At 38.0% G+C, this 18,371-nt stretch overlaps 1 protein-coding gene across 3 annotated transcripts in view; it reads left to right on the forward strand.

The window, feature by feature from the left end:
* The window catches only part of ADAMTSL1 (ADAMTS like 1), an 856,830-nt gene that overhangs the window by 620,727 nt on the left and 217,732 nt on the right, over nucleotides 1–18,371 (forward strand). For all 3 annotated transcript variants that reach the window (XM_012769704.2, XM_012769705.2, XM_012769706.3), the window contains one exon: nucleotides 7,067–7,193. In XM_012769704.2, the coding sequence (XP_012625158.2) occupies nucleotides 7,067–7,193 (127 nt within the window). The remainder of the gene's footprint in view (nucleotides 1–7,066; nucleotides 7,194–18,371) is intronic.

Consider the following 18,371-nt stretch of genomic DNA (forward strand, 5'->3'; position numbering starts at 1 on the left):
AGTACCCATAACAAACCATGAGAGAAATGTGTGTGTGTGTGTGTGTGTGTGTTTGTGTGCACACATATGTAGGGGGTCAGGAGGTGTGGACCACGAGTATAGATGGGGGTAGCACCTTCCTGTTCACTTCCTGTGTGTGCTTCTGTGCCACATATTGCAAATGAAACCATCTATTTATCCCTGTGTGCAAGTCTAGCTCCAGTGGTGATGAGAATATTCAACCTTGATAAGAATTCAACCTTGATAAGAATTCAACCTTGATAAGAATATTCAACCGTGTTACATTACCACTCACCATTGCCATATATTATTGTAGAGTATGTATTTTCATGGTTAATAGGCATCCTACTATAATTTATAGTTAGAAATCCCAAGGTGGAATTTTGGTTTTGTTATTAATACTTACCCACTACATGACCTGGAGGAAGTTATCTTCTCTGAACCTTGGTGTTATAATCTGCACTTGAAGTCATTTAGATCTTAAAAGAAATAGTATCTGTGGAGAACTGTCCGAAAGGTAAGCAAACAGTTCATTTCTCTGACTATGGCCTGGTAAATTGTTTTAGTTTCCTCTATGAAAACCATAGTCTATTGGATTTGGTTTTTAGATCACAGTATCTTAAAAGATCTGAAGCCACATAAAACCTCAGTGGCAAAGAGGCTGCGGTTGATTAGCAATGTCTGCTTTGGTCCTGGCAGGAAGAATAGCTACATGTGTGCCATATTTTTGCCAACCCAGCCCTAGGCATGTGCTCTAAAGTCTGCCCTTGGATTAAGTTAGGCTATCACAATGCTCTACACCTGGGTGATTTGTTCTGGCTTTTTAAATTTGCTTTTACCAAATGTTCCCTGACCATTGTACTTCATCAAAGGTTATTTGAAAGTCACTTTACAACTTTCTGTATATATTTGCTCAGATGTTATTGGGACATTGTTATATGTATTGTCTTTCAGAAGACTCTCAGAAAATGTGCATCTGGGATTTTAGTACTTAATCGTTCTCCTAAAACAATTTTTCATTCATTAATTAGGCAAATATTTATTGTCTGTCTACAAGAAACACACAACATCCTAAACATTTTCTAAAAGATCCAGCATATTTTGTGACTCTTACAGCTGTTCACGTTTTCCTTCTTTCTAAGAAGCTCAAAGTTAGTTATGTGATCTCCCCCACAGCCCAATTTAGCAAATATATAGGACCTTACAGTGTCATTAATTGTAGTTCTCTCATTTCTGGCTTTATCTTTCTTACATTTGTTTTTCTCTTTGCTTCTTTTACCCATTTGTATCTTTTTTTAAGCTTTATTGTTGTATCATATGTATATTTTATAAGTCTTTTTATTAAAAGGTTAAGTGTAAGCAAATTAATTAATATCTGAATCTTTTGAGGATAAGGTTGGAAATGTACTAACTCCCCTATTTATTAACATAATTAGTAAATGAGGTATAATGTATGTAAGAGCACACTGCTACCCATAAATTTCTATCTGAATAATTATAAATAAGAGCGGCTGTGATCAGATTTGCAGAGTTTAGTTTTCCATATTTGTCTTTCCCAGTGCTGAAAATAGAGGGATTTAAAAGTTTCTTACCTCATGGTGTTGGATCAAGAAAAGCTTGACATCACTGGCTCAGTATTTGATGCTAGAAGTTGAAGTCCTTATGGGAAACCATTTGAAACCGAGCCAGTGTGAACCCATCCTAAGAATGTCAGTCTGGGGCATGGTATCTGCTTATGGATCATGTTTATTTACGTTCTCCCAATTATTAGCAGGGTCATCTTTCTTTCTCCTAGGTCTCCTAGTGAAGATATTTTATTATACATATTTCAGTGTCTAGGGAATTTCAGTCTTGTGTTCTGCCTATTCACTTGCTATCATCTCTATAAAGTGAAGGAAGAAACCCCTATCAGCACATACCGCGGGCCTGATGCCTAAAATCTGTACGATATGCTAAGACTGTGAGCCAATTTGGATTGGATGCTATGGTCCGAGACTTTTGGTTGGGGGAGGTGTAGATCTCTTTTTCCCGTTAGTAAATCCTGAGAAAGAATGGAGGAAAATTAGCAGTGTTAAGTGTGTGTTTGACTCAAAAATAAGACGAAGGACTACATGTCTTATGCATGTATATGTGTATAAGAGTAGGTATAAAAAAATGTCCATTTAAAATATAAAAGCAGAACTGATGATCCTCTCATGGTGTCCAAACAAACAAACAAACAAACAAAAATTATTAATCTTGGTAAGTCTCAGGGTGCTATTTTGCCTTTCTCTAAATTGTTCTTCGAGCTTCTCACTTTTTAGATCACCTGACATAAAGATTCTGTAAAATAAGCAACACTGTGCAGTCATTTTGGATGGGGATGAGGTTAGACCACTGCCTCCAGCTAGCACCTAGTGGCCGAATACTAATAAGCTGCTTTAGGCCAAAATATTCAGTTATTTTTTCATCCTTTACAAAAAACAAATTCCATGCAGTTGCCAAAGTTATGAGTGGTCATTATCTCACTTTAGTGTTTTTTCCAGAATGGGGTGGGTCTGGGAACTAAGTGACCTCAACATTGCCTTCCATGACACTTCACTAATGGTGAACGTAGGTGCACTTGGGAAATAGTCTCTAAAAATACTAGCCTTTTACACTAATTCTCTTCATGCATCGAGAAGACGTTTAGGTTTGGCCTCTAGATGTCATTTATGGTATGTCTGCTTCTCTGTGCTCACAGTTACAAACAAACACACTTACATGCACATACACACATGCACACTTTTTGTAGACTTGTATGTCATCAGTGATGGCAGTCTAAGGTTGCCTATCTGTAACCTGCATTAGAACTGTTAGTAAACCATTACATTTGGTGTTATGTGTTTCATTGATTCACCAGCATTCTTTGTGCATCTCAAATGTCAAATACTGTGTGGAGCAACAGAAATACAAAGATTAGTAAAACACCGGTTCTCATATAGCCCCTGATATAGCGTGGAGACAGACATATTAATAGATTAAACTCAATATAAGTTATATAACAATTTGAATTGGGTTTATATAAAAGAAACCCCAAAGTGATAGTGGCAAAAGCACATAAAGGATTTCTTTCTCTCACAAAAAAGAAGTCAAGATGTAAGCAATCCAAACATAGCTCAGGAACCAGGATCTTTCTCTCTTTCTGTGCTGCCATCCTGAGTGCAACTAGGCCTCTATTCTCAAGATTGTCTCATTTTCAAGATGGCTTCTGGAGTGACAGGAAGGTGGAGAGCTGAGGGGGCCAGCTGCATTAGCTTCTTTTAAGTAGCCTTTCCAGAAGTCCCACATGACACTTCTGCTTTTATTTCACTAATTTCAACTTGGTCATGTGGCCAATGAGAAATGTATTCTTTTAACTGAATATAATGCTAACTTAGATAAACTTGGAATCTGTTTCTGAGAAAAACAGGAGAAGGAGTTTATTGGTTGGCAACCAACAATCTCTGCCAATGGAGGTATGAACAAAAGGCTGAGGAAGCACAGAGCAATAAAGCAGTTAACTCTATAATCTGGACAGGCTTTTATTGAGTAGGACACATTTATTTGGGATTTTAAGGATGAATAGGAGTTTGCCAAATAAAGAATTAGGAAAGAGTGTTCAAGGCAGGAATGACAGCATGTGCAAAGTGAGCCCATTTCTGTATTGCTATTTATTTTTCTCTCTGTTACTAATAGTAGGTCTAAAAGTAACAGCTTAATTTTTAATTAATCTAACAGTTATTTAAGCTTAACAGATTAAGATATATCAAGAATTATTATCCTGATACAACTGCAAAAAATTTTCCACTTGGACCAAAATAAGAACATTTTATCTGATAATAAAGTATTCCAAATTTTAAAAATAATTGAGTTAGAATATTTTGGCATCTTAAAGAGGAATTGATACAAAGAAGAGGGAAAAAAAACAATTGTGTCAGGGAAATGTTTGTCTTTTAAACTCTGAAGTTAAACAAAGCCCAGTTAGAACTGACTTGGTTCATATCCTGGGATCCATAAACCCATACTGAGAGTGCTAAGTTGGGGGTCTGGCCAAGTCAGCCTTAAAGTATGTCACCTCCTATTTAGCTATTCCTAATATGACTATTATTTTGGATCTGTGAAGCTGAATTGTTCTTTTCTTAAAATGGTTTTGGAACCATAAGAAATCTTTAGGATTAGAGGGAGATTTTCATGATTATCTCCTTTGGCTCCATTAGAGACATCAGAGTCCATTAAAAATTTTCCACAGAAGCTTAAATCTTTTCAGAAACCTGAAATGCCTATAGTTTAAGGAGTAAATCCAGTTACATCTGAGATGCCTGACAGTGTACATTTCTGTGCCCGCTGCCATGTTGGCACCTCCACTTAGCCGAGGACCTTGTCAGGTTAAGCCTGTCTCTCTTTAATCCTGAACAACAGTAAGAGTCAATAATTCTTTGAATGCTGCCTGAATGAAGACCTCCATGCTTTCTCAAAGAATTCAAGCCTGCTACGGTAATCAGATGATATAGTGTTCTGACATTGGTGTTTTGTTTTGTTCTGCCAACTTTTGGTTTTTTGCTTATTGTCTCATTAGCTAGTATCCAGGTATTTCTAAAGGATGTGGTAAACCTCACGACAACAACTCCCTTCGCTTGCTAACTCTGACCCCTCATTCATACCTCAGTTCAAAAAACCCTTCCTCAGGATGGTCATCTCTTTCCTTTCTAACCAAATCAAGTTCTCCATATTTCCTGCTCTCAGAATACCACATGTCTATGTTTTATAGCTTTTATCATGATTATAATTTTACGTATATTGGGTGTGATGATTTGAGTAATACCTGCCTCTACCACTAGACTGTAAGTCCCAGAAAGAGGGGCCTATCCATGCCTAAAGTCACTGCCGAACGTTGCTCCTAGCACTGTGCCTGGCCCATGGCAGGTCCTCAGTAAATGTTGCTTAAACAATTAAATGAATTTTTTTGTTAATAAGTCCTTATATAATCCTATTTCTTGCTGTACTCAGAATATAAGAGGGAATACAATATTGATCAGCTCGTGTGTGGGTCCATCTACAGATGGGAATTTTGCAAATAATTTTACTGCACTTACATGTCACACACCAATGAAGTCTTGAGCCAGCACATGGTTGTCTCTGTCTGGATGAAAGTTGGTTGCTTTCTGAAGTGGCCCCACTGCAGCATCTGCACAGGCTGAGGTGAACTGCTGCTTGACCACAGTGGACACACAGGAATGGAACCTACCTGCCTTTGCTCCCCACTGGGGAGTTCAGCACCATGTTTTCCTGATAAAATTTGCATTTCAAAAAATGTATAGTTGTTGAAGGGGTTGCTGCTTTGTCATCTATTTTACAAAGCTGTTCATTTGCTTTTAATGAAAAAATACACATTGCCACATTTTAAAAATAGAGTGCATAGATAACATAATGCTAAATAATTGTATCTTTTAAACCTTTGCCTAAACATGTGTTTGCAATTATTAATAAGAGGAATAGAAAAGACAAATCAAGCCCCAAGCCTCAAAGAAAGGTCACATTAGCAACCAGATTTTTGACAGGCAGGACGAATTGTGGGGATGTTGTGGAGATAAGCCCCTTCAAAATGTCACCACCATTCTCATTTTGTCAAAGACAGTAATGGAAATAGTTCGGCAGTGGAATAAGTCTTTTGCTGTCAGCTCTAAAGAGAACTGTAAGATGTATAACCGGGTATATTTTAGATTTGAATTTTTTTAAATTCAGACATTAGAAAGGAAAGAGTAAAGATATAAATAAGATTGCCCACATACTTTATAAAAACTTGTGATTTTTGTTAAACCTGATTTGGATGAGGCATTAATGTTTTGCTAGAAGTATTTAGAACCTGGCTGCTTATTAGCTAAGTGACCTTGGGCAAGATTCATGGCCTAAACCATCAAACGGGGATATCTTTCATGATTGTTTTCAGAATGAATGAGATATTTATAATATATTGTGCCTGGTCCAGAACAGGGCAAGGCACATAGCAGGGCCTCTGTGTTGGTAATCTCTGCTGCCCTCACGCCAACCCTCCTCCTCCACACACCCATACGCCAAGGTCGTTTCTGTCTGCTGATTCTCTTTCTCTTTTCTTAGCTGGAGTGCAAGCTAGAAAAGAAAGTATTTTCATTATCATTCAGCAAATATTTGTTGAGGTCTTATAATTTACCAAGTACTTTGCAAGTTGCTTAGAATATATCAATGAACCCAACACGCAAACTTCCCACCCTCATGCAGCTTACAGCCTAAGGAATGTATAGAACATGGGGAGTATTCATAAAATGTTTCCTGTTACTGTTACCTCAGGATTGTATTTTTTGTCATTTGGGTGAATCATAATTGTTGATAGTGGGACTTATTATTGAATTAAAGTTCTATTATATCAGTAATTAAGAATCTTCTATTCTCCCTCACCTTCTCCTCATCTTTCTATATTACTTTTCCACCATTCTTTCTCGTTCTCTCTCTTTAACCCTTCTTTCTGTTTATGTATTTGAATTACAAAAACATTTTTTTGGTGGGGCACAGTGGCTCACACTTCTAATCCTAGCACTCTGGGAGGCTGAAGCGCGAGGATTGCTTGAGCTCAGGATGTCAAGACAAGCCTGAGCAGGAGCAGGCTCTACTAAAAATAGAAAGAAATTAGCTGGAAAACTAAAAATATATAGAAAAAATTAGCTGGGCATGGTGGTGCATGCCTATAGTCCCAGCTACTTGGGAGGCTAAGGCAGGAGGATCGCTTGAGCCCAGGAGTTTGAGGTTGCTGTGAGCTAGGCTGACGCCACTGCACTCTACTCAAGGCAACAGAATGAGACTCTATCTCAAAAAAAAAAAAAAAAAAATTAAAAAAGAAAACATTTTTACCCATGCTTCATTTTTTTTCTTTCTTAGCTTGGTTCAAATTCCATTTGAATTCAGTCCTCTTTGTGGGAAGTATGTTTTATGCCCCTCAGGGAGGAAGGGAGGGTTATTTGGTGGCAATTGGCCTCACAGTGCGTCCCTCCCTCCGTAGGTGCCAGTTAAGTTACACATCTCTCTTTCTTGCTAGATTGTTGGCTGTGATCACCAGCTGGGAAGCACCGTCAAGGAAGATAACTGTGGGGTCTGCAATGGAGACGGGTCCACCTGCCGACTGGTCCGAGGGCAGTATAAATCCCAGCTCTCCGCAACCAAATGTAAGATATTACAGAGATGGGGCAATCTGTGGATTTGTTGATTTGTTATTCTCCCTTGGCTTAGCTCTGGCTCCCCTCAGCAGCCAGGGAATAACACCTCCACCAGAATGCAGACAAACCTGGAAATGCTGTAGAAAGCTTCATGTTCCTGCTTGTGGGTTAGCTTAGATGGGACGGGTCAGATTGGCAGCTGCAATCCTAAGGGGGAAACCTTTCCTTCTGGGGCATAGCAAGAGTGACAGGTCTAGAGGCACTCCCCGTGCAAACGTGAGCTTTGCTGCCCACCACGTGGACAGACTGTACCCCAGCTCCTGCCTGATGTGTTTTGTGATATGCCTGGCGGAATATAGCAGGGAGAACAGAATGGTCAGCACAAATCCACTCCTATCGCTGTGAAATCACATGGATTTCATTTACAAAGTGGCCTTTGGTCAGGGCTGACTGACACAGATTCCTTCAGAACTAATATGGGGCAGTGATTACGTGAAGGTTTTTATTGACCTTTGTGTCCTGATCTCTCTATACCAGCAAAAAAAAAAAAGTGTATTTATTATACATGCACTTTCGGTAATGTCACACGATCATGTCATTTAAACCTCATGAGCAAGGTGCTGTTAATCTCCACATTATGAATGACATAACTGAGGCTTAGCCAGGCTATGTGACTTGCTCAGGGTCACATAGCTCTAAAGTAATAGAGCCAAGATTTGGGTTCAGAGTCTGACTCCAGAGCCTAAGCACTTACTCGTTCCTCAGGACTGTCTCCCAGCCCTGCTGGCAGTCTCTGTGATGGGACACTTAGAAAGCAGAAAGATGCATCAAGGCAAGGTGCCTCAGATATGTCTGCCCAGTCAGGTCCTGCTAGGGTAGATGGTATAAGTTCTCACGATACCTGAGCCAACAGTGCGGTCATTGATCTGTTTCATTGTACAATACACTGTCCTCTATGGCAGTCACTGTTCTAGGCGCTGCAGCGGAGACACATGAAAATAAGATAGCCCTTGTACTCAAGGACATGCATTTTTAGAATTATTTGGGCCTCACTTGGCATATTGTCTCCAGATTTTGCTGTTACCCACAATCCTTCAACAGATCCTTGATTGAGTACCTCTTCTTATATGTCTCCTTGGCTTGGGAAATGAGAATGAATATCTTTACTGAGTGTGGGTTTTGTTCTCTTTACTTGTTGACTAGCTGGAGGAAAACAATTGATGTATGGGGGAGGGCAGTTGTGGCTTTAAACGGCCTTGTAGGCCAAGAAGAACGGCAAATGCAGTCACTCTGGTGTGCACGACAGAACTACTCAGAGAAGTCATGAAAAGGCAGCTTGCCAAAGGACTAGGCTCGAGAGAAGAAGAGGGGGCAGGAAGAAAGACTAGCGCCTTTTAAACACATGAAAAATTGGAGGTGCCAGTTTAGAGAACTCTCCACATTCTAACTCCCCTGGAGGCAGTGAAAGCTGTGATTCTGCAAAAAATAAAAAAGTTAAAAGACTCTGGCAGATAGAATGAAGGATGAGGTAACTTAGACACTGATATAGTACATTCAGGCCAGATTTTTCACTGGTCATGTGTGTTGGTAGCTTCTTCTATAAGATGAAAAATTAAAGAACTTGGAAGATGGAAACCAGAAATGGATAGAGGCGTAATTCTTTTGTAAATCTCTGCATGGTTGGATATTTGAAAAAACTTGCATTTAAAAGATCACTCTTAACAGAACTCTTTAAGGAATGCTAAGAAAGTTAAAATCTTTCGAATTATTTCTGTCCCATAATTGAATCAGTGCTCTTTATCTAGGAATTACTATTAGGCACCAAAGAGGATGCCATGCATTTGTGTAGTAACTGCTGTATAGTAATGTCTAAGAGCATGTTTGCAATGGTGGAAAACTTTCTTTAGTCATAATCCCCCATCTTCCTGTTCTCATAGAGGAGCCAGAGCATTCTGCTCAGATACTCCTTTTACCCTCCTAGTAGGGAGTGACTCATGACCTCTGGGGTCCGGTCACGGGAACAAAGGTAGAGAAGCTCTGAAGGAGCAAAGTGAAGCCAATAAAGAGCTATATGTCATCTCCAGGTCTGCAAATAAATACCTCAATGGAAAGTGCTCTATTCAAGACCGACAATGTGTAAATTGTGTATTCTAATACACAACCTGATGATTATACATAATGACAATATGCAATTGATTCGTTTACCTTAGTGCTGATGATGCCTCCTGACAAGATGATTTATATCAATAAAGCCCAGCATATGCATACACCTCACCACAATCTATAGCAGATGCTGAACAAACTGCCTCGCTTAGGTTTTCTCCACCCTAGAAGAATCTTCCATCCTATATTTACAGACTGCAAGGCAACTCACTGGCAGGGAAGATTAGGCTGCTCTGTGGGGCCGGTGCACTGGCCAGGTGAGCAGTTCTCCACCCCTGGGGAAGTTCTGCCAAATCTCTCCCCCGTGTTCTGCCAAAACACACCGTAAGCTTAGCCACATGCTCTTTCCGAACTCCTAGCACTCAGATTCCCCACATTGAACTCATTTTCTTTCTGAACTTAGATCCAAGTTTTTCTCTATGTTATCAAGCCTCAGGGGAACACAGAAAAGACAGGGGGGTGGAGAAAGACCATGGTAGAATGTGCCAGAAGGAAAAAGAGAAGTCGGAGAAATTTATCAAATGGCTGCCATTTGCTGGTAAATTTTTAAAAACAATTTTTTTAATTAAAAGGCCTTATAATTGCCTAACAAATACAGGCCATGGAAATAGAGCAAGATCAAGGCACTCTTTTCCTTTTTATAAAGGAAAAGACTGCCCACTGAGAGCATTCGGTCTTTCTATTTTTTTCTGGTCACTTCTCGACTTACGTAGCCCAAAGAAGAGTGAAATATAGCTAACATTACCTTGCTTTTGATTTTTGAAATTTAGACTCATTTTCTTGCAAGCTTTATTGACTTGTACTATATTATGTATTTTCCAAGTATACTGAGACTATTCTTAGACCTAGAGCCAGCCTATTGGTTATCTATTTGGTATCTCTAGCTTTGCAGATCTCTCATATGTTTCTGCATGTTTTGAAATCACCTGGGTATCCTCAAGCTCTCTCCCCGACTCCGTGAGTGGCAAGGGCCAGATAAACTAATTTATGTCAAGATAAGATGAAGTTCCTAATACTTAAGGATGTGCCTCTGAGACTGTGGCTTGTGCTGATATATAATGCATATGGGTAAACATATTCCCGGACTATCATTCTGGCTCAAAGATTTTGAAGTATAGTATGTTTATAATAAAACACAGGCCTCTATATTATAAAGTACAACATACATATGGGTATTTTAGAAAAAGCACAAAACATTAAAGAAATTCTTACCATGCCCCTGGCTGCTTCAGGCTATACTCACAAGCCACTCAAGGCTATATATATTTATTCATTCGATGGCAAAAAGTTATTGGGCACCTGCTACGTCCTGAGGAACTTTTCTAGGTGCTGGAAACACAGCAAAGAGCAAAACAGACAAAATCCATCTTTTCTCATGGGACTCACATACTAGTCTGAGGGACAGACAGACAAACATGTAACTAAATTATGTGTGTGTGTGTGTGTGTGTGTGTGATATGGTGATAGAAGCCATGGAAAAATCAGGGGAAAAGAACAAAAAATGGGTGTGAGCTGGCAGCCAAGGATATTGGAGGGGAGTTGCAATTTTCATTAGATTAGTAAGGAGAAGACTCACTGAGAACATGGCATTTGAGCAAGAATCTGAGGGAGATAAGAAAGGACACCATGCAAAAGTTAGGGGTAAGAGAATCTAAGAAGGAAGGAAGGAAGGAAGGAAGGAAGGAAGGAAGGAAGGAAGGAAGGAAGGAAGGAAGGAAGGAAGGAAGGGAGGGAGGGAGGGAGGGATGGAGGGAGGGAGGGAGGGAGGGAGGGAGGGAGGGAGGGAGGGAGGGAGGGAGGGAGGGAGGAGAGAGAAAGAGAGGGGGGGAGGGAGGGAGGGAAAGTGGGAAAGTGCAAAGGTCCTGAGGTATTTGCATTTGTGACACATTTCAGGATGAAAGAAGCCAGTGTGACCAAAGCAAAGTGAGTTTCAGAAAGACTAGAGGGAAGGAGGAAGGCAGGAAGGTTGACAGGCAAGGTAAAGAGTGGCACAGATGGTGTAGGGTTTTGTAAGGACTTTGGATCTTAGTCTGAATGAGATGAGAAGTCATTGGCGGATTTTGAGTAGAGGAATAACTTGATCTGATTTACTTTTTATTTATTTATTTTTCTATGAAGCTTTTCTATTTATTTTTAGTATTTTTTTATTTTAGCATATTATGGGGGTACAAGTGTTAAGGTTACATATATTGCCCATGCTCGCCCTCCCCGCTCGAATCAGAGCCTCAAGGGATCTGATTTACTTTTTAAAAGGATCACTCTGTCTACTATACTAAGCACAGACAGCAGTGGGGATGCTATTATACAGTTAGCCAGGCTAGGGATGATGATGGCTTGGACTGCACCAGTAGCTGTGGACATAATGAGAAGTGGTCTGATTATAGATATACTGTACCGCATTTCTTTGAGTCTAAGACATCACTGATTGAAAGATGCACCATTATCTTATGTGTCACTAAGAAAGAAAAAAAAAAGCTGCCGTTGAAACTAAGAAACCATGACACAGTGCTTTCCAACCACTTAGAGTTTTACTTCATCGTTCTTAAAAGATCTATTTTATATTTAGACATATTTTATCATATATTGCTCTTGTGTATACAAATAAAGGAAAATAAAGCTGAAATCAATTTATAAGTAAAACCAAAATATAACTTTTTCTCAAACATCAACTCTTTTTAAAATCATTTTTTACTCAGTTCATTTCTGCAAATCATCAGGGGCCCTGGTGATATAGCATTTTAAAAAGAACCTGTGAAAGAAATAAAATCCATTGGTACTTGGCCCTTTTTTAAAAGAGTTTTATTGACGTATAATTAGCATACCATAAACTTCACATTTAAAGTGTACAGTTCGGTAAGTTTTTACATAGGCATACACCTGTACAACCATTACCATGATCAAGACTATAAACATATCCATCATCCCTAAAGTTTCCTTGTGCCCTTGCAACCCTTCCCTCCTGCCCCTGTTGCCTGGCAACCACTGTCACTGTGGTTGAGCTTTCTGGAGTTTAATACAAATGAAATTATAAAATGTGTACTTTTCCTGTCTAGCTTCTTTCATTCAGCATAATTATTTTGAGATTCATTAATACTGCAGTATACATCAATAGCTCATTTTATTTTATTGCTGAATAGCAATTTCATGGTATGGACATGCTGTAGTTAGTTTGTACATTCACCTGTTGATGGACATTTGGGTCCTTTCCACTTTGTGCTTGTTACAAATATAGCTTCTATGAACATTCATGTACATGTCTTTGTATAGACATATGCCTTCATTACTCTTGAGTAAATTCCTAGGAGTAGAATGGCTGGATAATATGGTAGGTGTATATTTAACATTTTTAAAAAGCATCAAACTGTTTTCCAGAGGGGCTTAGCATTTTGCATTTCCACCAGCAATGCATGAGACTTTCACTTGCTCTTCATTTTTGCCATCACTTGATATTGTCAGTATTCTTAACTTCAGCCTTCCTTATTAGTGTGTAGTAGTATCTCATCACTGTTTTAATTTGCATTTGCCTAATGGCTAATGATGTTGAACATCTTTTCAAGCCATATTAGTTTGCAATTGCTGCTATAACACGTTACAACAACCTTAGTGATTTAAAGCAATACAAATCTATTATTTTATGGTTCTAGAGGGTCAGAAAACCAAAATAGGTTTCACTGGGCTACAACCAAAGTGATAGCAGGGGGTGTTACTTCTGGAAGCTCTAGTGGAGAATCCATTTTTCTTCTATGTTGATTTTCCAGCTTCTGGAGGTGATTCGCATTCCTAGGCTTCTTCGAGCCAGCAGCATAGCTTCTTCAGATCTGTCTCTCACTCTAACCTCCTCTCCTGCCTCCCTCTTCTATTTTAGAAAACATTTGTGATTACATTAAGGCCACTCAGATAATCTGGGATAATCACTTTAAGGTCAGTTAATTAGCAGTCTTAATCCCATCAGAAGCCTTAATTCCCCCTTGCCTTGTAGTATTATATGGACATCTTTGGCAGGGAGGAAGGGTGTATTATTCTACCTACCATGTGTGCTTTATTCTTCTTTGATATAGTGTCAGTTCAGTTCTTTTGCTCATTTTAAAAATGGGCTGCTTGGCTGTCTACTAGAATTCTTTATATGTTCTAGGTACATGTCCTTTGTTGGTTATGTGATTCGAAAATATTTTCTCTGTAGTCTTTTTTTTTTTCAAATTGCTTAACAAAGCAAAAGCTTTACATGTAGATAAAGACCAAGTTATCATTTTTTTAATGGGTTGTGCTTTTAATGTTATGTGTAAGAACTTCTTGCCTAAGCTCAGGTCACAAGGATCTCCTATGCTTTCTTCTAGAAATGTTATGGTTTAGCATTTTACCTTTAGATCAATGACCTACTTTCAGTTATTTGTATAAAAGTGATAAATTTATGGGTAAGTTGATGAATTTTTTTTTTAAATTTTTATCCCACTTGGTTTGTCTGAAATGACTTTTTTTTTATTTCTTTGGCATAGAGATGCCCAATTCTTCCAGCACCAGTTATTGAAAAGATAATCTTTTCTCCCTTGAATTGTCTTTAAATCTTTGTCAAAAATCCATTGGCCATTTCTACGTGGGTCTATTTTTGGAGTCTATTCTGACATATGTATCTGTCATTTCACCAATTTTCCATTGCCATTATAGCTTTAAAATAAGTCTTAAAATGAAGTAGTGTGATTTCTCCAACTTTATTCTTCTTTTCAACCACTCATTTTGGCTATTCTATTCTGGTTCTTTGCCTTTTCATATAAATTTTACTGTCTCCTTGTTCATAGCTATAAAAAATCTTGTTGGGATTTTGATTAGAATTATGTCAATTCTACAGATTGATTTAGGGGTATGGGATTTAGCATCTTTACTATGTTAAGCCACTCAACTTATGAGGACTTCACGTCTCTCCATTTATCTAGGTCTTCTTTGATTTCTCTTATCAGCATTTTTAGTTTCAACATATATATTTTACTTAGATTTATATCTGTTGTATTTTTTGTAGCTATTAAAGATGGCATCGTATTCATTTTTTTATTATTATTAGAGATGATGTTTATGTTGTCCAGGCTAGTGTGCAGTAGCTATTCACAGGTACAATCATAGCACACTGCAGCCTTGAACTCCTGGGCTCAAGTGGTCCTCTTGCCTCAGCTTCCTGACTAGCTGGAACTGCGGGCACTCAGCAGCACACCTAGCTTGGAATTGTATTTTTTATTTCCATTTTGAACTGTATATTGCTAGTTTGTAGAAACATGATTGATTTTTGTGTGTTGGCCATGTATAATGCAAACTTACTAAACTCAATAGTTCTAAGAGTTTTAGGTAGATAACTGAGATTTTATAAATAAACAATCATCGTGTTTACAAATAAGGGTAGCTTTGCATATTTCTTTTCAATTTGTAAGCTGTTTTTTTCTGGCTTTATTGTACCAGCTAGGACATTTAATGCAATGGTGAATAGGAGTGATGAGAATGGACATCCGTATCTTATTCCCAGTCTTAAGAGGAATGCATTCAGTTTCTCACCAATGAGTATGATGTTAGCTATAGGTTTTTTATAAATGCCCTTTATCATATTGAGGAAGTTTCCTTCTTTTCCTAGTGTGTTGAGACTTATTATTATGAATAGATATTGAATTTTATCAAATTCTCTTTCTGTCTCAATTGATATGACCATGTAGTTTTTCTTCTTTAGACTTTTATTGTGATAGATTACATTAATTGGTTTTTAAATAAAAAACCAACCTTGCATTGCTGGGGTAAATTCTACTGGGTCATGGTGTATTGTTTTTTATATCAATTATTGGTTTGATTTGATAATATTTTGTTGAGGGTTTTTACATTTTACCTACATGTTTATGAAAGGTACTAATGTTCATGAGAGGTACTAGTCTGTAGTATTCTTTTTTTTTGGTATGTCTTTGACTGGTTTTGGTATTAACATAAAATGGCCTCATACAATGAGTTGGGAAGTGGTCCCTCACCTTCTTTTTTCTGGAAGACATTGTATAGAATTGATGTTATTTCTTCTTTAAATATTTGGTGGCATTCAACAGTGAAACTTTTTGGGCCTGGAGATTAATTTTTCAGTACATAACTTTGTGAACATATGGAATACTGTTATAGGAACTATTTTAATGTCCATTTTGTATTTTGATTGATTGCTTTTTCATTCAATATGGGCTGTATTTTTTGGTTTCTCTGCATGTCTAGTAATTTTTGACTGGATGCCAGACATTGCAAATTTTATTTTGTAGGGTACCCAATACTTTTGTATTCCTATAAATAATCTTGAGTTTTGTTCTGGGAGCAATTAAGCTACTTTAAATCAGTTAGATCCTTTTGAGTCTTAAAATTTGGTAGATAGGACCAAAGCCATGTTTTGTCTAGAGCTGATTATGCCCTTCTATTGAGGCAAGAACTTTCTGAACACTCTATTCAATGTTCCATGGAAGTTTTCCAGTCTGGCTGGTGGGATAAGATACTATTCTCCACTCTGTATGAGCTCCATGTACCCTACTCTGTAATTCTTTCATGTGGTTCCTTCTGTGGACCAGGTAGTCTCCTCATATTCATGTATTGATCAGCATGCTGTTGGATACTTAAAGGGGACCCTCTTACATCTCAAAAGTTGTCTTTCTGTATAGCTCTCTCTCTCTTTGTGTTACTTTGTCCCACAAATTCTAACTGTTTTGGTTTCGTTGGATTCTGTGCTTTGTCTCCTCAATTCAGTAAAGGTCTACCTGAGTTCTCACTTCTAAAGCTATAGCCCAGAAACTCTTTCAAGGCAGTAAGCTGGGGCAATTAAGCCTTACTTTGTTTGTTTTCTGACTCTCAGGAATTGCTGCTCTTCTTTGCCTGGTGTCCGGTATCTTAAAAACCATGATTTTATTATACGTAATTTTATCTGACTTTGTGGTTGTTTTAGGCAAGATGTTAAATCTGGTTGCTGTTACTTTATTTTGGCCAGAAGCAAAAGTGTTGGTGCTAGGCTCTTAATTCAACTTTGTAATTTTGTATACCTAGCCAGCTTTTCACTTCCTCTATGGGAATGTTATTAAACATTCTGATTAAACATTCTGATTCCTCATCTTCCATAATCATTTGATTCCTAGGGATTAAATGAACATATTCCATTATTGTCTTGGAATTTTCTTCCAAGATGCTGACACCCATTTTGCAAGTTTGATAGTGGTATGCTGATGTTAGCACCTTTGCAGGTAAATATAACTATGGCGGGATTACTGCCTGGGTGAGAGAGAATATAAGACAGTACTGATTGTGAGATACATTCTGATTTCATTTATGTTAAAATATGAAAAATTCTTCCTCTTAAATTCAGTGAAGCAGGATATTTTGACAATAACAGATTAGACATAAAAATGAAGTTAAAGATGGCTCCAAAGTTTTTGGCATAGGCAACTGGAAGGATGAAGTTCCCCAGGTGAGGATGGGAACACCATGTTAGGCCGTCCAGTATATATCCTCCTTTGTGCAATTATAGATAAACTGGGGATGGGGGGTATTGATTGGAATATTCAAATGCTCAGCTTCTCCTTATGTTATTGGATATATGTTAAGAGTAATAAAATTTGTATGAAGATTTAAAATATGCTATTAAAACCTCCTGAAGATTGGCAGATTATTTTTATATGTGCCCAATTGTACTAAAACATGTCTCTTTCATTTTTAAAAATTGAAATTAAATTAAGTATCAGCCCCATAGGCTTAGAGGGAAGAGTCTTTAAAAACATGAACTTATCAACAGATCTTAAAATAAGATAAACTCAGATAACAGAATAAGAAAGTCTGTCTTTTCGAAATATTATCATTATCACCTTTCTCTAATACAGCAGTGAATCATATAGAACATCCACATATGGCAAGGTTTAAAAATGAATATAAAATGTTCTTTATAGAAAGTTGTAGAATATACATATAGATATGGATTTTTAAAGGAAATCTTTTAGGTAAAATCCTTGGGAACAATTTTCTTGAGACAGGGCATTTGCAATTTACATACGTGAAATGATAGAATTTATGATTCCCATGTAAAGCTTGTCCATTTAACTGAGAAAACAGATATCTGTTCTCTGAAGCAGTTCTTTTAGAATTGTTGATTAATAACCTAGAAAAATGTCCTGAAGACTGGCATTATGGTTCCGTCAACAAAGCCAGAATAGATTAGGACAGATGCACTTGATCATAGAACAGTGTGTCTTTGTAGCAAAGGGCACCGGAGGAATGCACAGCGCGGTGGGAGCGGATGTGGCCACCTGCCTTGCCAGCCATACCGATCGCATTATTCACTGGGGAGGCAGGTGTTGTGACCAGATTGCTTTCTCATTCTGGGATATCTTAGACACCTCTCTGTGCACAACACTATAATAGGTGCCAACAGAAGAATCCCCCAGCCTGTCCCAAATCATTGAGAATTTATCAGCAAATGAGACAATTATTAACAAGTATACAACTGAAAGAGTGGCTTTCATGAACATGCAGAAAATAAAATTTTTAATTGTTTTTTCTATTTTGCTTTTTATCAAATTAAGAGCACCATTCCTTGAAGTATATTTATTTTCTGATATCTGTCAGCTGATGTTAACAAGTGATACAGATGAAAAAGTTTCCCTGGTTAAACACATTGGGTGTCCATTGGGTCAAATACAGTGAAATGGGTTTCTTTGGTTCAGGGCTCCTAAGAAACTAACGAATGTGCTTTGGGAATTTCCATCAGTGGGATATAGGATGTAGTATTTCCCTACATGTTTTGTCTCGGGTTCCTTTTTCAAGGACCATCTATCTTGTAGGGCTAGTGCTTTGTTGGTCTTCTTTGTCACTGAATCCCTAGTGCCTGGCATGGAGCCTAACACTAAGAGCCACTCAAAAAATATTTGTGGAATAAACTAATGGATTTGCTTGTTGCCTGATCACCTGCCAGGAGGACATCAGGCCTTTTCAGAACAATAGAGTAGGCTGTGACTCTTCCCACCACTGTGTTGTGTGCTGCCAGCT

This window comes from Microcebus murinus, chromosome 12, assembly GCF_040939455.1.
Source record: "Microcebus murinus isolate Inina chromosome 12, M.murinus_Inina_mat1.0, whole genome shotgun sequence".
NCBI classification, from domain to species: domain Eukaryota; kingdom Metazoa; phylum Chordata; class Mammalia; order Primates; family Cheirogaleidae; genus Microcebus; species Microcebus murinus.